At 55.6% G+C, this 24,405-nt stretch overlaps 2 protein-coding genes across 2 annotated transcripts; one reads left to right on the forward strand and one right to left on the reverse strand.

Annotated features, from left to right (window-relative positions):
- The first annotated feature begins 216 nt into the window (after positions 1-216).
- On the forward strand, positions 217-13,981 carry LOC130535362 (WD repeat-containing protein 62-like). The gene is given in 31 exon segments (XM_057050344.1): positions 217-540; positions 543-592; positions 1,193-1,284; positions 1,363-1,425; positions 1,506-1,563; positions 1,697-1,864; positions 1,942-2,079; positions 2,162-2,344; positions 2,516-2,676; positions 2,739-2,928; positions 3,097-3,228; positions 4,741-4,895; positions 4,972-5,063; positions 5,146-5,271; positions 5,337-5,407; positions 5,478-5,599; positions 5,664-5,739; positions 6,020-6,131; positions 6,271-6,334; positions 6,509-6,620; positions 6,690-6,813; positions 8,500-8,552; positions 8,627-8,975; positions 9,925-10,065; positions 10,147-10,257; positions 11,388-11,499; positions 11,606-11,684; positions 12,453-12,501; positions 12,748-13,380; positions 13,464-13,558; positions 13,635-13,981. Coding segments are annotated over 31 exon segments (4,170 nt in total). The 5' UTR covers positions 217-488; the 3' UTR covers positions 13,842-13,981.
- A 1,817-nt stretch (positions 13,982-15,798) lies between these two features.
- On the reverse strand, positions 15,799-24,330 carry zgc:162872 (BAR_ACAPs and ArfGap_ACAP domain-containing protein). The gene is made up of 22 exons (XM_057048645.1): positions 23,519-24,330; positions 23,385-23,442; positions 22,920-23,039; positions 22,603-22,656; positions 22,436-22,494; positions 21,737-21,920; positions 21,588-21,632; positions 20,842-20,937; positions 20,684-20,758; positions 20,512-20,615; positions 20,075-20,126; positions 19,853-19,953; positions 18,416-18,521; positions 18,144-18,343; positions 17,648-17,717; positions 17,482-17,576; positions 17,343-17,413; positions 17,127-17,278; positions 16,946-17,055; positions 16,342-16,452; positions 16,196-16,257; positions 15,799-16,123 (listed from the first exon to the last, which is right to left on the reverse strand). The coding sequence occupies exons 1-22, from the start codon at positions 23,569-23,571 to the stop codon at positions 16,005-16,007; spliced, it is 2,097 nt and encodes a 698-aa protein (XP_056904625.1). The 5' UTR covers positions 23,572-24,330; the 3' UTR covers positions 15,799-16,004.
- Positions 24,331-24,405: the final 75 nt, after the last annotated feature.

Consider the following 24,405-nt stretch of genomic DNA (forward strand, 5'->3'; position numbering starts at 1 on the left):
TGCTTCTTTCTTTGCCAAATAATGTAAAACCATAAATCTTAAACTCTGTTCCGAGCTGGATCGCTACGTGTGTTCTTTAATAAAGGCCTCTGACGGCAGCGCGTGGGAACGTTCGCTGATTGGTGGGTTCCCACGTAGTGGGTGGAGTTTTAGCTTCCCTTGGTTGCCATGGGGATGGGGGCGTGGTCTGTCCCAACTCTTTGATTAGGGGGTGGGGTTTAATTCGAATTCGAGTCCCGCCACTGAGCGAGGAGTCGGGTTTCGTGTAGCTGTCTGATGCTATGCTATGCTATGCTAAGCTAAGCTAAGCTAAGCTAAGCTAACACTCCGTAATTCTCAGCAGAGGGTTCCGATAAACTCCCCGGCCCTTGGCTGACTTCTGCGGCTGGTTTTTGGAACAGTGGCGCGGTCTTTTTCGCTGTGATTATCCCCGTTTATTACCATTTAGGCCCCCCCCTTGGGTGTTGGACACTTTTACGGGTGCTGTGATGGCTGAGGGAGCGGACTGCGCATCAGGCATCACCGCCAAGAAGAGACAACCGGCGGCGAGAAGAGCCGCCCGAGCCAGCCCAAGAAAGCCTCCAGCTGCCGGGTACGCTCTGGCTAACAGTTAGCACCACCGGCTGGTGGCTCGGCGGGTGTTTCAGGGAGCGGTGTCGAAAAATAACGAAGTTTCTAAACAACTTAAAGTTACGTGTGGCTAATTCCAACAGGTTGGGAGTTTAGTACCGTAACGAAACTAACATGTTATTGTTCAGTTAGAAGAAGTTAGAGTTCAGCACATCTGGATTGTCTGTCTTCATAAAAAGAAACATTTAATAGATTGTAGGTTTGATGTGTGGACTTCAGTCGGAGTTAGTGTCCAGACCAGTTGGACACGGGGATGAATTGATGCTAAAACGTCTGTTTTTGAACCTTCTCCATCATTACTTTGGTCAGATATTACGGAAATTCTGCTCTTATTGTTAGATTTCTTATTACAAAACCTGATGATCCTTTTGCAGACTTGTGAGTTGTTCCGTAAGAGCAAAGCCACTGGAAGTCCAGGACACCTTCCAGTCCTCTAAAGGTTGTTGGGTTAGGGTTGTTGTATTTTACACCTTCGAGTAAGCCACAGCTCCAGGGTGGCCATAGCTTAGACTAATAGTTGTGTGTCTGAACCCCCATGATGTAAACCTTTGTAACGTTCCAGGTCAGGTTGGAGAAAGTTCTGGGCATCACCACAGCCAGCGGCAGTGGTTTGGCCTCTGACCCCAACTCGGGCCTGGTTGCTTATCCTGCAGGGTGAGCTCTGCCTCCTCTGAAGGTGGCTTTCCTTTGCTCGTCTTCTACTCTGAGCAATGCTGTTTTGGACTGTTTCAGGTGCGTCATCGTGCTGCTTCATCCAAAGAAGAACAAACAGACTCACATCATTAACACGTGCAGGTAGCTCTTCCCAGCCCTTCACACCTTCCAACGCTCTTTGTCGTTGGGATGCGCTGACTGGTTGTGCTGGTGTGTTTCAGGAGACCCTTTAGTGCTCTGGCCTTCTCGCATGATGGGAAATACCTGGTGACTGGTGAGGTAAGAACTGGGACACACCTGAGGTCACCATGGTAACTCATATCTCAGCTGATCATTTCACCGAGGGATGAATCAATCAATATTAGAGGTGCAGGAGTTTGAAAAACACCCTTTTACGATGAAACTGTTTCAGAGTGGTCACATGCCCTGCGTGCGTGTGTGGGAAGTGGGCGGAGCTAAGGTGGCTGAGACCCAGTCTCATAATTACGGCGTCTCCCATGTAGCCTTCTCCATCAACAGTCAGTACATTGTGTCTGTGGGCTACCAACACGACATGACCGTTAGCGTGTGGGACTGGAGGGTGAGTGCTCACGCACACTCTCGCGGTGTTCCCAAACTGTTTTGGTTTCCAACCTTTTCGTCTGTGCATGCGTGCAGAAAGGGTCGATCATCGCCTCCAACAAAGTGTCCAGCAGAGTCTTTGGCATCTGCTTTTCCCAGGACAGCAGCTACTTTGTCACAGCAGGAAACAGACATGTCAAGTTCTGGTACTTGGATGCTTCAAAAGAACGGAGGGTACCTGATTCCATCCCACACATTTATTGCCCTCTCAGGTACCAAAGCTTTTTCTTACGCCTGCTTTTGTCCCTGTATTCAGGTCAACAGTGCAGTGCCTCTCATCGGACGGTCTGGGTTGCTAGGAGACCACAGGAACCTGGTTTTCTGCGGGGTGGTGTGTGGTCGTGGCCACATGGCTCTCAGCACCTACTGCATCACGAGCTCAGGTCTTCTGTGTCTGTTTAACAGCAGCCGGCAGCTGGAGGCCTGGGTCAACCTCAAGGTCAGTGAGGGCAAGAGAGTGCGTGCCCGTGCCCGTGCACGTGGAGTTACACCTCTCCGTGCTCGTATTTAAGGAGATGGCTGATGGACCTGTGGGTGTACTAGCACACCCTCATCATTCAAAGTTCTGGTATTGAAAAGAGATTCTGCTAAATGTTCTGACCATCGTCAGACGTCCTCGGCGAGCTCTCTGGTGGCCAGCGAGGACTTCATCTTCTGCGGCTGTGCCGACGGCGTCGTCAGAGTGTTCAGCCCGTCCAACCTGCAGTACATCGCCACGCTGCCCCGGCCGCACACGCTCGGGGTCCAGCTCATTGGGAGCGAGCAGCACAGGTAGGAGCTGCAGGAGCAGATGGCGAGCAGACCCGTGGTACCGAGTGTGTTTGTGTCCACAGCAGCCCGCTGCCTGCCCGGCCTGGGGATCGCTATCCACACGCGTTGGCTCTGACCTTTGACCCCACTGCCAAACATTTGACCTGTGTGTACAATGACCACAGTATCTACGTGTGGGACGTTCATGATGTTAGAAGTGTGAGGAAGGTTTACTCGGCTCTCTACCACAGCGGCTCTGTGTGGAGCATCGAAGTGAGTATTCCACACACTGGAGCAGCTCGTTTAGCAGATATTTGCTTTTATAGAATACTCATACTTTAATTAATTAATGAATAATTACCCCCACTGTTGACCCTTGCCTGGATACGCTGTGTCTGCAGTGCTGCTGCATTCAGGTGTGTGTTTCTTTACTCTTTGCAGGTGTATCCAGAACTTTCGGAGTCATCTCAGCCCTGTCTGCCGCCATCATCTTTCTTCACCTGTTCGTCTGACAACACCATCAGACTCTGGAACGTTGGACCCTGCTCTGGACAAAGGAACGTTTTCAGCCATGTAGGACTACACCAGTACACACAGTGTGCATGAAAAAAGAGGATCACTGCCCGTGTGGTTCCCTTTCAGTCGATTCACTGGGTGCAGCACATCTGTATGGACCCCCCCCCCCCCCCTCGTGTGGCCTGCTGAAGAAACCTCTGTTCACGCCCCCACCCCCAAACGACCCCACATGTGAGGTCCACCCACACATATACATTTTTCAAGTGTCTTGGTGTAATGTGCTCTCTCGCTATGGGTTCGGAACCTAAACATGCGAGGAAGAAGTCTTCAGCCCCCCCCGTGCGGCTGGTCCCGTCTGCCGTTGTCCATGCCAGGAGGGTATGGACAGAGCCGGTCTCATGTGGCCGTCACATTGCCACCCGCTCTGTGGTCCGACCCTCGAGAGACGAGTTATGTTTGTGGAGAAAGTACTCGGTCAGGGAACCGAGGCTCAACAGGACCCACGAGCTTCGTCTATGTCAGACGGCGAGGAGCCTCTGGTCAGGGATCCAGGAGGAAGCTGGGTAGGCGTATGAGAACCGGGCACCTCTGACTGGGCTAACTGGGGCCGGACCCTGTCAGGACAGCGATGGCCTGCTGGACATCAGCCTGGACACCAGAACACCGCTGCTGCAGCCCTCCAACTGGACACATCCTTCCTCTCGCTGTCCGGCGAGGGGCCCTCTCCTCTGCCGGCTCAAAAACTGTCGCCATTCATGGGATTTTTCCTCCCCCCTGACCCGACGACTTAAGAATAACCTGCCGATGTTCCCGGACTTTGTGGAACTAACTTCGATGTGGCACAGACCACTGTCCTCCTGCGCCACGGCGCCCGGCTTTGGACAGCTTCTGGGGTTGGATGGAGCGGAGGAGAGCGGTCTGGTCAGTCCCATGGAAGCGTCCTTGGCCTCGTACCTGGCCCCATCCCATAATCGCGGTGGCTCTGCCACACTCCCATCAAAGCTTCACAGCTGGAGAACATTTATGGGTCTGAGGCAAGCACGGCTCCAGACACGCCGAGCTGTGTCTGGCAGAACTCGGGGAGAATCTGCCTCCACTGGTCCCTCTGCTTAACGAAGTCAGGATCGCTACGCATCACTTCCTTCACGTGTCCCGCCCTCTGCCTATGGAGAGGGATGGCCTCCACGGGCGTGGCACAGAGGTTAACCACCTCTGAGGGACCAGAGAGGGACCAGGTAATCTATCTGGACGGACCTGTATCGGCTGCTGGCTCGTTTGTTCAGTCACTCAAGACCAAGTTTGAGCTGAAGAAGCAGCACGCCGAAGCTCGGCAGCATAATTCCCAGGCGTGATACCAAACAACAGCCTGCTAACCCTCATGATAACAGAGCAAGGGCTAACCCTAACCCTAACCCTAACCCTAACCCGCCACGTAACCTCCATAAAAGCTCAGCACCCATAGAGGTTCTCCAGCAGACCAGCGCGGGCGTGATCTCCCATACAGATGTGTGGTACCTGCTTCCTCTCCTTCAGGGAACAGAAGTTACAAACAGAACATCTCGTTTTCAGGATCTGCTGAAGATTTTGTATGTGGGGGAGAACACCCAGCATCTGCAGGCCGAGGGCGAGCTGGCTGGGGCTGATGGGAAGGCCGGGGTCAGAGTGCTGGAGATCAGTCCTGATGGGCAACATCTGGCAGCAGGAGACCGCTGTGGAAACCTGCAGTAAGAGTCTTTTTACATGGTCATGGAGATGGTGTTTAAGCTGACCTGCTGACGTGTGTGTGTGTGTTCTCCTCAGCATCTTCAGCCTGAACTTCCTGGAGGAGCAGTTGAAGATCGAGGCTCATGACTCGGAGGCTTTGTGTCTGGCCTACTCGCCCATGTCCACAGGTGAGTCTTCAGGTGTCTCCATGAAGGTTCCAGCGTTCCTCCAGCAGAAACTCAGAGGCTAACGTGGGCGGGGCTCTTTCAGGTGTGAAGCTTCTGGCGTCAGCTAGCAGAGATCGATTGATCCACATCTTCAATGTGGAGAAGAACTACAGTCTGGAGCAGACTCTGAACGACCACTCTGGCTCCATCACTGCCGTCAAGTTCACTGGTAACCTCTGATCCACAATCAGGGACGCGTGCTGCAGCCTCTGACCCGTCCAATCTCTGTTCCAGGCCAGAGTCCAGATGTTCGAATGGTGAGCTGTGGAGCTGATAAGAGCATCTACTTCCAGACGGCTGAGCAGGTCAGTTAATGCTCTCCTTTTATTCCACCTGATGGAGACCAAGAACCAAAGTGTCTGTGCTTGGTTTCAGACTCCTGAAGGTTTGGTGTTCTCCAGGAGTCACCAGGTGGTGGAGAAGACCACCCTCTACGACATGGACCTGGACTCATCAAGAAAGCACGTTGCCATTGCCTGTCAAGACCGAAACATCAGGTTAGAGATGCAGGAAGTGGTGAGGCTCACTGAGCTGAGGGCTGATGTTCATGTCTGTGGTCAGAGTGTACGACGTCGAGACGGGCAAAATGAAGAAGTGTGTGAAAGGCTCGTCGGGCGATGAAGGAGCTGTGATTAAGGTAGGAGCAGATCACCTTTAAACCTTCCCCTCCCAACCTGCGTTTGATATCTCCTGGTTCTGGTTCTGGTTGTAAAGTTTCCAGGTTACAAAACTCAGTCATGACGCCATCTAGTGGCAACAGGAATTAGGTGTTGAACACTTTGTGCCTTTAATTTAAGGAAACCAGATTGGTTCATTGTTGAATTTGCCTCAGTGGTAACATGATAAATAGAAGTAAGCCTCTTCTTCTCTTTCCTGTGATTGGCTGGTTCTGGTGCTGGTGCTGGTGCTGTGGGCAGATCCAAATGGATCCTTCCGGCTCGTTCTTCGCCACCAGCTGCTCCGATAAAAACATCTCCATCTTTGATTACGAGTCAGGAGAGTGCATCTCCACCCTGTTCGGACACTCGGGTCAGATGATTGTCTCATGTGCAGACTGGCGTTTAACTGTAAAATAGTGTTTTGAACTCTTACATCATCCTAAAACACACACGTTGTGTTTCAGGATGATGTAAGAGTTGGTTTGTGATTTCACGCTGTTGTCGCTCAGAAATCGCCACCTGTCTGAGGTTCAGCCAGGACTGTCGGAACCTCATCACCGTGTCAGGAGACAGGTAACCTTGAAATCCCAGAATAAGCCCCGCAATTTCATTATTTTTAGTAGTATGTTAATTGGTAAGCGAGTAATTTAAATGTCGTTATTGTTCATTCAAAATCGGGTTTGTAGCTATTTTGTTGAAGGAACGGTGAATTTGCTGGTGATGAATCTAACGATTGTACGTGTGCAGCTGTGTGTTCGTCTGGCGGCTGGACTCTCACATCACCAACACAATGAGGAGGAGGCGGAGCTCCAGAGTGCCCCGCCCACCTGAGAGACGCGGCCCGCAGTCATCAGATCAGGTCGGTGAGGCGTTGGGGCCTGGGCCAGGCTGAGGAGGATGTGCTGACATGGCCGTTGTCCCTGTTCAGGAGGGAGACCTTCATCACCGTCCCCTCGTGTCCTCCTCGGAGGAGCAGCAGGAGCAGCAGGAGGCTGCCCGCGACCTCCAGCCGGACCAGACTGTGTTCAAGGTGACCCTGGTGATTACAATAGGTTTTGACTTTAAAAGTTTATTACTATTGCATCCCTAAAATATTTTAAAATCCGGGTTATTGTGACCAAAATGTAACCACACAGTGAGATAATAAAGTTTTAAGCTTGATTTTTTTAAAACAACCCCCCCCAACCAAACAGAATAACACTGTTGGCAGAAACTTTAAAATCCGGTTGACTGTCTTCAATTCGCTTCCCTTTATCCTGTTTTAGTGGCGTTGGCTGGTTCACGTGTCACACGTGTCACATGACCGGCAGGTTAACTTGGTTCCTGTTCACTCAAGATCTAAACACGTCTCTTCCCCCCAAACTTGAGATGAAAAGGTTGAACATTGACGTCCTAGACTGGACATCAGTCCCATGAAGACAAACCAACTTGGTCACAACAAATTAACTGACTGCAATTAAATTATTTTAAGGCAATTAATTGCTACCAACCTACCGCTACCTAACCGCTCCCGCCCGCCCACTAGAGGGCGCTAACCCGCCCCCACCTAAACCACCCCCCTCCCGCCAAACCACCCGCCCGCCGGAGGCGCTAATCCCCCGCCGAGGGCGCTACCAACACCCGCCCGCCGAGGGCGCTACCCCCGCCCGGCCCACCGGAGAGCGCTACCCACCACTACCCTACACCCCACCCGCCACCCCCTCCCGCCGTAGGGCGCTACTACTAAACTCTCCCTCCGAGGGCGCTACCTACCCCGCCCGGAGGGCGCTACCCCCACCACCCCCGCCCTCCGAGCCTACCCGCGGCGCTAAATACCACCCACCCACCTGCCCCCACACCCACCTCCCCCCTACCGCTCTACCCCACCCCCCCCCGCCGAGACCGCCCCCCCCAACCCCCCCCCCCGCCGCCCCAGCGTCTCTCGCTCCCCCGCTCCGCCACCACCACCGGCCCCCACCCCCCCTCCTACCCGGTCCCTCATCCACCCCCTCCACCCCACTGCGCCCCCCCTCCACTCCCCCCCCTTCGTTCTCTACCCATACCACCCCACCCCACCCCGCCCTCCTAGCGACCGCCACCTCCCGCCAGAGGCGCTTTTCGCCCACCGAGGGCGCTACCACCTACCCCCCACCAACTACCCACCCGCCCACCGGAGGGCGCTACTTCCTAACTTACTTTCTTCACTCGCCCACCGGAGGGCGCTACTACCTCCCCGCCCACTTAGGGCGCTAAACCCGCCCGCCGGAGGGCGCTACTACTAACGCCTACTACCTCGCCCGCCGTAATGTCGCTACCACCCCACCCGCCCCCCCTCCCGCTTATATCTCTATACCCCACCCCCTCCCGCCGATGGCGCTACCCCTCCCCCGGAGGCCTCCCACCTACCCACCTTATCTAAACCCCCACCCCCTAAACCCCACCCCGCCCAACCACCCCTACCCCCCCCCCTTACTCTCCCTCCCGCCTATTCGCTACCCCCACCCGACCCCCCATACCCCACCCCCCCCCCTCCGGAGGGCGCTAACCCACCGCTACCCTACCCCCCTCCCTCCTTAGTTCCTACCCACCTCCCTCCCCGGGAGGCGCTACCCCCCGAGGGCTCTACCCTCCCACTACGAGGCTTTCTTGAACCCATTCTAAACAGTTGAAGCTCTCCACACTGTTTGTGACGTAATGGGGGCTGTTTAGCCTCCAGTATCTGCTGGAACAGCATTGCTGACTGTAACTGCTTGTTTCAGACCCCCCCCTGCTGCAGACCAACGGGAAGCTGCCCATGTGGTTCAGGAGGCTGGTCAGTTCCTTTACTGCTCTGCTCCGTGGGTCGGTCACCTCCACCTAACGTGTGTGTGCCTGCTTGTGCAGCAGAGTCAGAGCAACGCTTCAGCTGTCGTCCAATCAGAAGCTGAACCCCGACAGGTCCGAGGTCGCTGGGCGGAGCAGACGGACCCTGTGATCATCTGCTCCGACTGTTCTCCCAGTGGTGTGAGGGAAGGTGATGAAGAGGAGGATGAGGAGGAAGAGTTTCACCCGCAGAGTCTGGAAGAGCTGCTGGTTGAGGAGGAGGAGGATAAAGATGAGAAGCAGGTGGGTTCAGTCACGAGTCTGATCACTGGAACCAGAGACGCTGATGGTCCTGTGACCTTCAGGCTTCAGGGGAACACGGGAGCTACGTCCTCTACACCGCCTCCGACGACGCCAGCATCTACAGCCACAGGTGAGGCTCCGGCTCACCTTGCTTTAGGGTTTAGTTTAAGAAATGGTCTGGTGAAATAGCAACATTACCTCAGAGTCTGATCAAAAAGCAAATGTCCTTGGCTCGGCCCTGCAGAGGTCCAGGAATGGATGGTGGTCGCTCCACGGCTCCTTAAATCGGCCCCAGGGCTTTGGGCTCTCGGTACAACTGTAATTGTGTGCTGAGGTGGGTTCTTGTTCCATGGGTCCAGGATCTGGAGCAGGTAGTGAACGTGGAAGGCCTCTTACTCTGGTTGGGCTGGGTTGCTTCTCTTTTATTATCTGTAAACGAGGCTAAAGGTAGCGTGTGTGCTACCGTAGCTCTCATATTAGCCATGGTTCCCAAGTCTTTATGACCTCATTCAGAGGGCGTCCAGCTGTCATTCTCACGGAACCTCCTAAATCCCAAGGGTTGCCAGGTATCGTTTTGGCTGTTGGGGCTGCTGCCCTCTGACGGGCTGTTGATGCTTGGAAACAACAGCCATGAGCCCCAACCTGACGCTATCGCGCTCTACGCGTGGCCAGATGGCACCGAGTAACCCTCCAGCCCCGGCCAGGAGTCTTTCCTAACTACTCCCCCGGAGCTAACTACCTCCCCTAACCCTAACTACTCCCCCGGAGCTACTACCTCCCCTAACCCTAACTACCTCCCTGAACCGGTAAGGTCCTGTAGATGGTTCCTGGCCCCGGTCCGTGTCTCATGGCCCCCCGGTCCGTGTCTCATGGCCCCCCGGTCCGTGTCTCATGGCCCCCCCGTTCCGTGTCTCATGGCCCCCCCGGTCTGTGTCTCATGGCCCCCCCCGTCGTGTCTCGTGGCCCCCCTCGGTCCGTGTCTCGTGGCCCCCCTCGGTCCGTGTCTCGTGGCCCCCCCCGGTCCGTGTCTCATGGCCCCCCCGGTCCTGCAGCGTGCCCTCACAGTGCTCTTCTTCTAGGGACTTCAGTGTGGGAGGCCATGGCCGGCCCCCAGCAGTCTCGGGCTGGGCTGGAGAGCAAAGGTCATGGGGGGGAGCTGAGTCCAGATTCTGCCTGTTCAGACGGATCAACAGGAAGTCTGGAGCACCAACCTGATGCTGGTCAGAGCAGCACACTCTGTTCATGTGTGACGGAGCTGCAGGAAGTGACACTCGTGTTTCCTCTCATACTTCCTGTTTCAGACACGGACTCTCTGAGTCAGGGCAGCTCTGCGGGCAGCTTGTGCCTGGAGGAGGAGGACAGCAGCTCCCTGAAGGACCACTTTGAGGCTCTGGCCTCCAGCTCGAATGATGGTAGCGGCCTCTCCTCTCCTCCTCTCCTCCTCCCCCCTCTCCTCCTCTCCTCCTCCCCTCCTCTCCTCCTCCTCTCCTCTCCTCTCCTCTCCTCCTCCCCCCTCTCCTCTCCTCTCCTCTCCTCTCCTCTCCTCTCCTCTCCTCTCCTCTCCTCTCCCCTCCCCTCCCCTCCCCTCCCCTCCCTCCCCCGCCCCGCCCCGCCCCGCCTCTCCCCGCCCCCCGCCTCTCCCCGCCCCCTCCCCGCCTCTCCTCTCCCTCCTCTCCTCTCCTCTCCTCTCCTCCTCCTCCCCTCCCCTCCTCTCCTCTCCTCTCCTCTCCTCTCCTCTCCCCGCCCCGCCTCTCCTCTCCTCTCCTCTCCCTCCTCTCCCCTCCCCTCCTCATCCTCTCCTCTCCTCTCCTCTCCTCTCCTCTCCCCACCCCCTCCCCTTCCCCTCCCCCCTCCCCTCCCTTCCTCTCCTCTCCTCTCCCCTCCCCCTCCCCTCCCTCGCTCCTCTCCTCTCCCCTCCCCTCCCTCTCTCCTCTCCTCTCCTCTCCTCCCCTCCTCCCCCCTCCCCCCTCCTCCCCTCCCCTCCTCTCCTCTCCTCTCCTCCTCTCCCTCCCCTCCCCTCCCCTCTCCTCTCCTCTCCTCTCCTCTTCCTCTCCTTCCTCCTCCTACCCATCCCCCCTCCGCCCTCCCCTCCCCCCCCTCCCGCTCTACCCCTCTCCCCTCCCCTCCCCCGTCCTCTCCCCTACTCTCCTCTCCTCTCCTCTCCTCTCCTCCCCTCCTCTCCTCCTCCTCTCCTCTCCCCTCCCCTCCCCTCCCCTCCCCTCGTCCTCTCCTCTAAGCCCACTCGCTGCCCCTCTCCCCTCCCCTCCTCTCCTCTCCCTCCTCCCCCCCCCTCCCCCCCCTCCCCCCCCTCCCCTCCCCCTCTCCACTCTCCCCTCCCCCTCCCCCTCTTCCTCTCCCTCCTCCGTCCTCTCCTCTCCTCTCCTCTCCTCAGCGTCCATCCCGCTCCCCTCGCTCTCCCCCCTCCCCTCCCCTCCTCTCCTCTCCCCTTCCCCTCCCCTCCCCCTCCCCCTCTCCTCTCCACCGCCCCTGAACGTTAACCTTGCGTCTCCTCACCTGTCTGATGGCACCTTCAATATTCCAGAGAAGTTTGATACCGACCCAAAGAGTCTGCGGCCTCCTGACGAAAACCACTTCCTGAACCCACGTCTCAGCATCTCCACACGCTTCCTCTCCCGCTTCCAGGACAGAATCAGGTCAGCCCCAACACAGTCCTCAGGGCCGTCCGGTCTGGACACAAAGGCCTTTCTGGTCCACCTGCTGGACGCCGTCTCACGGGTCACTCTTTCTGCCTTATTTTAGGGCGTGGCCAACAAAAACAGCACCTCTCGTGTCGGTCCCAACCAAGATCTCAGAGGAGAGCGACATCAGCAACACATCGGTACATTATGCACCTGAGACGTCCCAGAGGGACCCTAAAACAACCCGGGACGTCCCAGAGGGACCCTAAACACACCTGAGACGTCCCAGAGGGACCCTAAACACACCTGAGACGTCTCAAGGGACCCTAAACACACCTGGGACGTCTCAGAGGGACCCTAAACACACCAGAGACGTCCCAGAGGGACCCTAAACACACACCTGAGACGTCCCAGATGGACCCTAAACACACCTGAGACGTCCCAGAGGGACCCTAACACACCTGAGACGTCCCAGAGGGACCCTAAACACACCTGAGACGTCCCAGAGGGACCCTAAACACACCTGGGACGTCCCAGAGGGACCCTAAACACACCTGAGACGTCCCAGAGGGACCCTAAACACACCCGGGACGTCCCAGAGGACCCTAAACACACCTGACACGTCCCAGAGGGACCCTAAACACACCTGGGACGTCCCAGAGGGACCCTAAACACACCTGGGACGTCCCAGAGGGACCCTAACACACCTGACACGTCCCAGAGGGACCCCAAACACACCCGAGACGTCCCAGAGGGACCCTAAAGAACACCCGAGACGTCCCAGAGGGACCCTAAACACACCTGGGACGTCCCAGAGGGACCCTAAACACACCTGAGACGTCCCAGAGGGACCCTAAACACACCTGACGTCCCAGAGGGACCCTAAACACACCTGAGACGTCCCAGAGGGACCCCAAACACACCTGGGACGTCCCAGAGGGACCCTAACTGACACTGTTATGTTTCAGGTGAACTCAGAGTTGAGGTCGGAGGTCACTCAAAAAGAAAATACTGAAGGTGAGTCGGCTGTAAACAGGAAGTGTTTAAAGGTGAGATGAGCAGTAAAAATGGTGTTTAAGATTTATAGGTTGTGTTAAATATATATTGTCATTTAAACAATAGGTGTGTGTGTGTGTGTGTGTACATGTGGGGTGTTCTGCCATTTTCTTCGTTCCCAGGCTTCAAGGGTCCCACTGGTGTCTCATTGTTTCCATTTTCTCATATCGATCCAACTAATGTCGCAATATTTTGTCCTAAAACCAGACGTCACCTCCAGGACCCACGACGGCAGCCCAAGGTCACCAGACCAAGATGTGGGGTCTACGGTCGGGTACCTGGGTACCACACCCGGTTCTGGAGCCACTCTGTGCCCGAATGCTGAGGAGAAACGGTCCTCGTCTGACCTCTGCACATCTGCCCTCCTGCCCGAAGGTCACGACCTCACGCCTGAAGGTCAGGGCCTCACGCCTGAAGGTCACAACCTCCTGGCTGAAGGTCAGCACCTCACGCCTGAAGGTCACAACCTCCTGGCTGAAGGTCAGCACCTCACGCCTGAAGGTCACAACCTCCTGGCTGAAGGTCAGCACCTCACGCCTGAAGGTCACAACCTCCTGGCTGAAGGTCAGCACCTCATGCCTGAAGGTCAGGGCCTCACGCCCGAAGGTCAGCACCTCACGCCTGAAGGTCACGACCTCCTGCCTGAAGGTCACGACCTCCTGCCCGAAGGTCAGCACCTCCTCAGGTCCAGTGTTGATCCGCATCACACAAATGAAGAGCGAGACGTTGTCCAGAGCCCGGCGCCCCCTGGACGCCCTGCTGACCTGTCCAGGTGTGACATCACGTGCTCAGCCTCCAGTGAAGTGGGCGGAGCTAAGACCACAATCCAGACGGTTTCAGGTAAAACATTTGCGGGCTGTGGTGGCGCCACCTTCAGGAGAGTCTGTGTAATTTCAGAGATCAAAGCAGGGTTGTTGCTGCAGATTTTGGAAGCTCGGACCTGACGCTGCTCCGGTGTCGGCAGCTCGCCGATGAGCTCAAACAGGTGGCGAGACGAGCCGTCGGCCTCCACCAGCAGGTGAGCTCCCGTCCGAAGCTCCTCCCCCTGAAGCTGAGATCAAAGGCCGCCCTAACGGGTCATCGTCTCCCTGCAGCTCCGCGTCTCCCCGGAGGCGTCGGCGTCGGCGTCGGCGTCTCGCCATCAGATGGCGGCCGTGCTGCAGGAGGCCTTTGGTGCTGTTAGCTGTGAACTGCAGGGGGCGCTGCAGCGCTGCACAGCCCAGCCGCAGGACCGGGGTCTGCTGGAGAAGTACTCCGAGGAGCTGGTTCAGTTGATCCGGATCAAACTGGACCGGCTGTGACGCTGCTGCTCGGTCCGGAGGCTGAAAGAGGTTCTGCTCAGTGTGGAGTCTTCAAAGCACCTTTCATGCTTTTATATCTTTGGTTAGCTTTTAGCAGCTAACGGTTTGAGTTGTGTTCAATAAAATATCCACGTCTTTAAGTTTCCTGCAGAATTATTTATTCCGGCTCATCTTTGAGAGGAACTGGGACCTTTTACACCTCTGCAGGTGAGGAAAAACAGGAACTGATGTGGTAAAAGGTGGTGCAGGACCTGTCGGAGGTGCTTCTCCTTGGATCTGGGTGCCAGTAGCTCAGCAGAGGACTTCTACAAGCTGAGATCACAAACAAGCTCATTTAGCTCCTTTTGGGGAAAGAGGATGAGAAGCATCATTGTGAAGAACCTCCCTTCATCTCCTGGAAGACTGGAGGAATCTTCATCACTGATGTCAGGACGTTCTCCAAGGACAGGTCCTGGAATCTCATCGCAGTGCTGATTCAGGATCAGGGTACTTGAGGCTGCTTCGGGTCTTTCTGTTGACCCCGGTCACATCCGGAGTGCAGATGTTGGCTCCCTCTAGACCACGATGCACGGCGCCCAAGCCTGATCCTGGTCACCAGGTTCAGCCCGGTAAACAGGCTTTATGGAACCTGGGACCATGGCCAAGAGACAGGGTCTCCCCAGCGTGTCCTGGTGGGACATGGCTGGAGCACCTCCCTAGGGGGGCGTCCCAAACATGCCTGAGCCACTGCAGCGGACTCCTCACATGAAGGAGCGGCGGCTCCACTCCGACCGAGCTTCTCGCCTCTCTAAGGGGGCGCCCAGCCAAACTCTTTCAGCCGCTTGTAGCCACCATCTTGTTCTTTGGTGACTCCCCAAAGTTCCTGACCAGAGGTGAGAGTAGGAGCGCTGCACCGTGACGGTCCGATCCGCCTGTCGATTCACGCTCCACCCCCAATAGATCCTGGAGGTCCTGACTGACTGGTTGCTGACAATGTGAACCAGGCTCCTGCTCTGGTGGTAGAGACCGAGCGGCCCTTAACACAGGGCCTTGGACCCGTGCTCCTGGAGCCCCACAGAACCCCGAGGGACCCGGACGTATGGCTTTTCTAGATCAACAGAACACATGTGGACTGGTTTTTAAACTCCCAGGAACCTTCAAGCAGCCTGCGGAGGGTCTGGACCTGGTCCAGTGTTCCTCTGAATCTGGGGTTCGACTGTCGGCTGAATCCTCGTCCCCAGAACTCTGGCATTGGCCCCTACAGTTGGACACACCCTCTGGTGCCCCTCTTTAAGAGCTGCCACCAACCTGCTCTGCCACTCCAGCAAGGATCTCCTGCACCCCCGACGCCCTGCACCAGAGGAGCCTAACCATCTCCATGACTTGGGCTTGGGTGATGGCAGAGTCCTCCTCAGAGTCCCCAGCCTCCACCTCCTCAGTGGAAACTGCAACACTGGGATTGATGAGCTCCTCGAAATGTTCCTCAACCTCCTGAACAAGCTCAGCCCCCCCCCAGTGAGGCGATACTCCATGTCCCCAGAGCTGGAGGTTTATCCTGAGGATCGGGTCGCCGGGGCCTCCCACCACGACTGCCACCCAAACCACTTTGCATCTTCCCCTCATGGATCTCCTTGCAGAAGATGACAGGAAGTTGGGCCCACGCCGCCATCTCAGGCTGCCCCCGGCAGGGTCCCGTGCACAGACCCAGTCACCAGGAGCTGGCCTGCGAGCCCCGACCCCAGGTCTGGCTTCAGAGCGGGGCCCCGGTGAGGCCCTACCTGGGGCCCCACAGCCCCGGACAGCCTGGCTCCCAGGCTCCTTCAGGTCCACAAACCCCTCCACCGTACTGAGGTGGTGGTTCAAGGACGCGGTGAAAATACCTGTTCAGGTAAACTAAACCGTCAACAAACGGGTAGTTAGTTGACCGACTGAGCAAAGCCGGCGTGATTGTTGGATTCAGCACATCAAAGATCCCAAAGCAGCTAAAAACCTGTTTTAATGTGCAGCAGGAAACGAGTGGAACAGCAGGGGGCGAGTTCATGAAAGATCTCTGATCACCTTTAAAAACATGGAACTGAAACTTTTAGACTTGTTAGCAAACATGATTGACAGCTGAGCTCTGGGTCAGTGTCGGTAACGTGCACGAGCAGGCGCACGTGCGTCCCATCTCCATTTTAGTGGCTCTTATTTCCTCTCGTCTTCGTCTCCGACGCGGTCGAGATGATGTCTCCTCAGCTTCTCGGGGTCATGTGACGCCATGTCGCTGAAGTCACGGAAGATGTCCTGGAACGTCTGGTCGTCTCCTGGAACCACAGGTCACATGATCACTAGTTAACCCGCCGGCTCCTGACTCACGGGTCCCGACGGTGGCGAACCTGCAGCTCCAAAAGCTCCTTCAGAATCCTTCATCTCCTCGTTCATCCTCGCCATCCTCAGGCTGGAACAGCAGAGACAGGTTAGCCAGCTCCTCACACTCAGGCCAGCTAAGCTAACGCTAACGCTAACCCTGTGGGGGACTCACAGAGTGACGATGTCAGCGTGGGCCGTTTCCATGGCGATGGCCAAAGGGTCCTGACCCCTCTCGTCAGCAGCGTACTGATTGGCTCCTCTCTTCAGGAGCAGACACACTTGACTACCAACAAACAGAAGAGATTTAGTTGGGTGGGTGGGTCAGTAGCTCCTCCTGGGGGTTAGGGTTAGGTTGGGGGGGTAGGGTTAGGGTTGGGGTTGGGAGGGGTTAGGGTTAGGGTTAGGGTTGGGGGGGTTAGGGTTAGGGTTGGGGGGTTAGGGTTGGAGGGGTTAGGTTGGGGTTAGGGTTAGGTTTGGGTTAGAGGGGGGGGGGTCATGGGTGTAGGGTTGGGGGGGGTTAGGGTTAGGGTTGGGGTTAGAGGGGGCAGGGTTAGGTTGGGGGGTTAGGGTTAGGGTTGGGGTTAGAGGGGGGGGGGGTTAGGGTTAGGGTTGGAGGGGTTGGGGTTGGGGTAGGGTTAGGGTTGTGGGTTAGGGGGGGGGTTAGGGTTAGGGTTGGAGGGGTCGGGGTTAGGGTTAGGTTGGGTTGGGGTGGGGGGGGGGGGTTAGGGTTGGGGGTTAGGGTTAGGGTTGGGGTTGGGGTTGGGGGGCTGCATTACCCCGTGTGGCCAGCAGAGCACGCAGCGTGCAGCGCTCCCCGGCCTCGCAGGTCTCGATGGTTGATGTTGGCGCTGTTGAGCAGCAGGAACTCGCAGGCCAGCAGTGACCCCTACAAAGCAAAGCAAGCGGGTCAACAGTGGTCCAGACCGGCTCCCAGAACGGTCCAAACGGGTCATTTACGCCAACAGCAGCTGCGATCAGCGCCGTTCTGCCCTCCTCCCCGCTGAAGCTCCTGTTGACCTCTGCTCCCTGGGCCAGCGCCGCTGCCATGGCGACCAGGTCTCCTGCCAATGCCGCTCGATAGAGACAAAGTCCAGGATCCCGGTCCTGACCTGAACCAGACGGCCAGTGTTGAAGGACACCGCTGAGGAGGACGTGCAGGAGGTCTGGACTCACCCTCTGAAGCGCCGCTCCGCACAAACCTCTTGTCCACGTACTTCTGCCGGATCCACAACTCCTTCTCAGCTCTGAGGGAACATCCACACATCAGTGGTGTCGTTCTGGAGGGGTTAGGGTTAGAGGGGAACGGTTTTACCGCCTGCTGTGCGCTCTGGGTTTGGCTCTTCCTTCCTCCAAACATCGTGCCTCATAGATCTCGTTGATGACATCATTTCCCAGAATGCTCAGCAGCTGTTTCAAAGAAGATGCAACATGATTTCACTTCTTTTGGTGAGTTTCTGATGATGAGCAGCCATCTTCACCTTCAGCTGTTCTGCCTCCCACGAGTCCAGCGTGAGGGATCTCACCTTGGACAGGTGGACTCCCAGACTCCTGCAGACACCAGGAACACCTTTTAACCTTCACGCTGCTGGAAAACTCGATCATTCGCCTCATTCGTGGCTCGGAGAAAACCAAGCAGAAGAAAAGCCACGTTGAGGTCGCCGCCCCACCGAGCTGTCTCTCTAACCCTAACCCTAGGGGTAGGGTTAGAGGGTTAACCCTACCCCTACCCCTAACTTGGGTTAACCCTAACTTGATGTTAAAGTCAAGTGTGCGTCCCAAAAGGATTCCAGGCTTCAACACAATGAGAGGCATACCTGGAGCGGTAGTACCCCCGTTCTGGTCGTGGATCAGATCAGCGGATCACGAACCCTCAGGTATCGGTATCGTATCGGTACGGCAGTAGGAAGCAGTTTTTGATGCGACCCTTTTCAGAACCAAAGCAACTTGGCTGTTCTGACGGCTGCAGGTTCTCACCTGTGGATGCCAGAACACTCGATGCACAGGGTGATCCCCAGGTTGATGGAGGCCCACTGAGGCTCTTCCTCCCCACAGTCACAGCAAACCTGGTTCCCGGAGCCCCTCAGGGCCAGGCTGGACCCTGGAGGCCTCTGAGGAGGGCCTGGGCCCCCGAAGGCGCCTCCTCTCCCTGAAGAGCTTGTGGACAACATTTCCTTCTGGAACAGAAGAGCAAGCGAGCGTTGGCATCACTCCAGGTGATCATGTGATCACATCAGGATGGAGCCTGCCTGCTGGTGCTGGGGTTTGTCTCTGTAGGCGAGGTCGATGCTGCCCTGAAGAGCGCCGAGCCAGGACTGCTTCAAGTGCTCCGAGTCTGCCTGAAGGATGCAGCATCTAGCACACAGACACCGCTGGCCTTCAGAAAGAGCTTCCAACAACACACCCTAACCCTCTAACCCTCTAACCCTAACCCTCTAACCTAACCCTCTAACCCAACCCTAACCCTCTAACCCTAACCCTCTAACCCTAACCCTCTAACCCTCTAACCCTAACCCCCTAACCCTCTAACTCTCTAACCCTAACCCCTAACCCCCTAACCCTCTGACCCTCTGACCCTCTAACCCTAACCCCCTATCCCTAACCCTCTAACCCTAACCCTCTAACCCTAACCCTCTAACCCTAACCCTCTAACCCTAACCCTCTAACTCTAACCCCCTAACCCTAACCCTCTAACCCTAACCCTCTAACTCTAACCCTAACCCTCTAACCCTAACCCTCTAACCCTAACCCTCTAACCCTAACCCCCTAACCCCTAACCCTAACCCTCTAACTCTCTAACCCTAACCCCTAACCCCCTAACCCTCTGACCCTCTGACCCTCTAACCCTAACCCCCTAACCCTAACCTCTAACCCTAACCCTCTAACCCTAACCCTCTAACCCTAACCCTCTACCCTAACCCTCTAACTCTAACCCCCTACCCTCTAACCCCTAACCCTCTAACCCTAACCCTCTAACCCTAACCCCCTAACCCTCTAACCCTAACCCTCTAAGTCTAACCCCCTAACCCCTAACCCCTAACCCTCTAACCCTAACCTCTAAGTCTAACCCCCTAACCCCTAACCCTCTAACCCTAACCCTAACCCTCTAACCCTAACCCCCTAACCCTCTAACCCTCTAACCCTAACCCCCTAACCCCTAACCCTCTAACCCTAACCCTCTAACCCTAACCCCCTAACCCCTAACCCTCTAACCCTAACCCTCTAACCCTAACCCTCTAACCCTAACCCCTAACCCTCTAACCCTAACCCTCTACCCTAACCCTCTAACCCTAACCCCCTAACTCTAACCCTAACCCTACCCTCTAACCCTAACCCTCTAACCCTAACCCTCTAACCCTAACCCCCTAACCCCTAACCCTAACCCTCTAACTCTCTAACCCTAACCCCTAACCCCCTAACCCTCTGACCCTCTAACCCTCTAACCCTAACCCCCTAACCCTAACCTCTAAAACCCTAACCCTCTAACCCTAACCCTCTAACCCTAACCCTCTAACCCTAACCCTAACTCTAACCCTAACCCTCTAACCCTAACCCTAACCCCTAACCCTAACTCTAACCCTACCCTCTAACCCTCTAACCCTAACCCTCTAACCCTCTAACCCTAACCTCTACCCTCTAACCCTAACCCTAACCCTAACCCTCTGACCCCCTAACCCTCCTCTTACTTCTGAACAGACAGCAGCTGGAAGCAGAACCGCCGCTCCATCTTCTCCAGAGGTTTGAAGGCACACAGACGGAGGTCCTCAAAGAGAACCAGGTCCTCATCCTGCAGCACAACACAAATGAGTCCTGATTGTCCTCATGCTCACTTGTTAGAATGTTGCAGAACGTTCTGCTGACATCCTGATGGACCGAATGTCAACCGGTTCCGACAGGTTCTCGTCTACCTCCTGTGATTTCCTGTACAGCAGCTGATTGTTGCCGATTGAAAACCAGCATCTGTAACACAAAATTCTGTTAGGCTCAAACCCTCAGCCTGACAACAGAAGCTTGAGGCTCCGGTGGATCCGGAGGGTCCGGTGGCTCCGGAGGCCCCGGAGGGTCCGGAGGCCCCGGAGGCTCCGGTGGCTCCAGAGGCCCCGGTGGCTCCGGAGGCCCCGGAGGGTCCGGAGGCCCCGGAGGGTCCGGTGGCTCCAGAGGCCCCGGTGGCTCCGGAGGTCCCGGTGGCTCTGGAGACCCCGGTGGCTTCGGACGCCCCGAGGGGTCCGGAGGCCCCGGTGGCTCCGGACGCCCCGGAGGGTCCGGAGGCCCTGGTGGCTCCGGAGGCCCCGGTGGCTCCGGAGGCCCCGGAGGGTCCGGAGGCCCTGGTGGCTCTGGTGCGTACCGCTTCCAGGTTTTGGACTTCCTCCTGGAGCGTTTGAACAGGTAACCCTGGATGATGCTGCTGCTCCCTGGCTGTGGGCTGACCGATGGCTCGCCTGAAGCGTCCTGAATGAACCAGTTGAGATTAGATTCTACACCATCGATCACAGGAAGTGACATCACAGAACACGAACCCTCTGCTGGACCAGCAGGTGTGTGTTCTCCAGTTCTTTTCTTTTTGCTGAGTTTTCTGTTGAGAGCTGAGAGAGCTGAGGAGACAAGAACAGGGCGGTTAGGCCGGCTCGATCCCTCCCATAAGCAGCGTTCCAGGCAGAACTGTTGCGGGCAGAACCTGGGCTGCCATGGTCTTCATGGTGGGCTCCAAGTCCCGGAGCAGATCTGAGCCTTGGTGGAAGAAGGTCACCTGGGCGTGAATGAAGGAGAACACCTGAAGATACAAACCACAGCTGAGGTGAGCCGTGAGGTCAGCTGGACTCTGAAGCTCTCATCTCAATAGCAGATGTTGCTAACGCTGCGCCGAACATCTGGCCACCAATATGGCACCGCAGATGTTGCTAACGCTGCGCCGAACATCTGGCCACCAATATGGCACCGCAGATGTTGCTAACGCTGCGCGAACATCTGGCCACCAATACGGCACCGCAGATGTTGCTAACGCTGCGCCGAACATCTGGCCACCAATATGGCACCTGTCTCTACGTGTGCACAGACATTAACTGGAGATGTTAGCATTGTTAGCCAACCAGCTAAAGTGTTGACCCGCTGTCCCCCAGGACACCGTCACTGGGTGCATCACTAGAGTGAGCTGAGACCTGAACGGGACCCCCTGACCCCTGACCCGCTGACCTTTGACCTGCTGACCTGCTGCCCCCTGACCTCTGACCCCTGACCCCCCTCCCCCCTGACCCGCTGCCCCCCGAACCGCTGCCCCCTGACCCGCTGACCTCTGACCCACTGCCCCCTGACCTCTGACCCACTGACCTCTGACCCACTGCCCATCACAGGTTTGGCTTGAGAAACACTTGAGCAAACGTTCATCAGAAAACATCGACCAACTTGGAGAAAGTTTAAACTCACAGAGTTTAAGATGTCGAGTCTCTGCTGAGTCTTGAAACTGTTCAGCTGAAAGAGTCAAAGTCAGCAAAAGGGTTGAGATGCGTCTCCAGCTGGCGTCACCTGACCTGAGGACGCGGCGGCGGCGGCGGCGGCGGCGGCGGCGTCGGTACCTGCAGGCAGTAGTCCAGGGAGAAGTGTTGGAAGCACTTGCGTGTTGCGATCAGCAGGTGACTCGAGCGCTCGGCGTCTCCGGCTTTGTGGCGCGACACCTGAGCGTTCTTCACTGCTGCCATCTCCAGATCCTCTCTGATCCGAACGTAGTCCTTCCTGGTCTCTGCCAGCTGCGGCAAGAACCTGAGACACAAGTCCACCTGGAGTTTACAGCGCACCTCCACATGTAAGCTAAGCTAACACATTAGCTAAGCTAACACATTAGCAACTGGTGGGTTCTGCACATTTCTAAGAGTGAGTGTGTGAGAGGGTGAGAGTGTGTGTGTGAGAGTGTGTGAGGGTGTGAGAGGGTGTCAGTGTGTGTGAGGGTGAGAGTGTAAGAGTGTGTGTGTGTGTGAGAGAGTGTGTGTGTGAGAGTGTGTGTGAGGGTGTGTGAGTGTGTGTGAGGGTGAGAGTGTGTGAGGGTGTGTGAGAGTGTGTGAGAGAGGTGTGTGTGAGGGTGTGTGTGAGCGTGTGTGTGTGTGAGGGTGTGGAGCGTGTGTGTGAGGTGTGTGAGAGTGTGTGTGAGAGTGTGTGTGTGAGGGTGTGTGAGAGTGTGTGTGTGCGGGTGTGTGCGAGTGTGTGTGCGCGTGTGTGTGCAGTGGTGTGTGCGAGTGTGTGTGAGGGTGTGAGAGAGTGTGAGTGTGTGTTCAACATACTGTGTGCACAGGTTGCTCAGCTGATGATTGATGGCTCTCTGCATCTGATCAAACAACATCTGAGGAAGGAAAACAGACCCAGAAGCTGCTTAAAGGGCCACAGCTGCTAATAGCTGCTAATAATGCTAATAATGCTCACAACTCTGTGTGCGTGTGCACGTGCTCACAGTGTGGAAGCTGATCATCTCACGCAGACCCTGGTTGAACTGATTTAAACAAGTCTGAGAGAGGAAACAAAATAACATCAAATTATTTTAATAACTTGGGACTTTTTCCTCCGTTTTTATTTCCTCTGGTGCTTTTCCCCAGTCACGTTTCCACTAGCTGTCAGTGCTTTGATGTTTAGTGGTTCAATTCTGGCTAAATGCTACATTAGCGGTGCTAGCCTGACTCAGCAGTCAGAAACCGCTCTATCAGCCAAGTTAGCCTCAGCGCTTCTAAGATCAAAAGCTGCCACTTAGCATAAAGCGCTAGTGCTGCGTACAGTGAGGACGGCGTGTTGCTCCTGGTACGAGCACAGTTTGGTCAGGCTGCTCAGGAACAGCTGGTTGGCTGCGTTGTACGCTTGTCCTGCCTCCACCATCTTACTGCACAGGTGCATCACCTGAGTGGCAAAATGGGCCAAACCCAAAACATAAAAAGTGTTTATAGACAGACAGACTCCAAATGTGCTTACAGGATAGCATGCAACAATAGCAGCGATGCTACATGTACGACAACAGCAGTGCTGGAACTAAAACATTAGCTATTACAACTTTATTAATAATAGTATTGGCACTAAAAGGAAAACTTGATATCAGAGGTGGTTTTTAATTTCAGTCATCATAGCTTCTTGTTTAACACAATTTAGAGAAATCAATCATCAAAGCTACTAAAACATGAGTAATAAAGACAATATCTGTTTTAGCCGCGGGAGAACTACAGAACTACAGAACTACAGGATCTGTACCTGGTCCAGATGTGTCTCGAGCTCATAAACATCCGCTTCAAACAGCCGCAGCTTCCGTCTGAAGAAAAGTAAATAAGATCATATTTTGTGCGGGGGGTGGTGGTGGGGGGGGAGCGGGGGCTGGTGGAGCTTACCTGAAGTCAGGTGAGTCTCGGACACTGTCTTCAAAGTCCAGCAGCGACTCCATGTTACGAGTCCAGTCGATGTGACGTCACCTCTAACTCGGCGCTTTCCTTTGAAATTTCCACATCAAATTGCATCAATCATCCATGAAACTTGGCCATTAACTTCCTCCACGTGAACACGCGATTGTTTCCTTAGTAGCCGATCGGGTGACGCGCGCGCGCTCTGCGTCCGTGTGTTTAAAGGGTTGAAATTCTCCTGGTTGGGATGCAACAGCTGTCCGCATCCTGCCTGTTGCTAACCGACAACGTCCAGCCAACTTCCGGGTTGGTTCAGCCACGCCCCCTGGGAATCAGCGACACGCGGAGGCCAGGGGTGCAACTACACCTGTAGTCCGTTTACGATCCAAACTATTTCATTTGTATTTGTATTAAATATTAATTATTGATTTTATTTTAATCTATTCACAGCTAATTCTCCCGCCAAACTTTGGAATTACAGCAGTATTCGTCTAGATTTCAGCCTCTATAGTGCCATTATATTTAAATGTGAAATATATTTTTCAGTATTTTGGGCCTTGCGTCTCGCCAATGTACAGATCTGTACGTTCACTAGACAGCATAAAACACGTGCCTGTGTTGGTGCCAGGGGGTTTGTCTCTAGGGTGAACTAATCTCTCACTAATTAAAGGTTTAAAATCTCCTGAGTTTTCTGATATGTTGCTTTGACGACAGTGCTGCTGCGTTGTTGCTGTTTCATCTCTCTCTGCTTTGTTCTTGTTCTTCTTCATGGATTCAAGAATGGCCCAGCCAGGATGAGCAGACCTTCTCAGAACTTTCCTGATGTGATTGGCCCAACACAAGCGAGCAGTGTTCATGTTGTGGGCAGAGAAGTAAAG

The sequence above is a fragment of the Takifugu flavidus genome, chromosome 12 (assembly GCF_003711565.1).
Source record: "Takifugu flavidus isolate HTHZ2018 chromosome 12, ASM371156v2, whole genome shotgun sequence".
In the NCBI taxonomy this organism is placed as follows: Eukaryota; Metazoa; Chordata; class Actinopteri; order Tetraodontiformes; family Tetraodontidae; genus Takifugu; species Takifugu flavidus.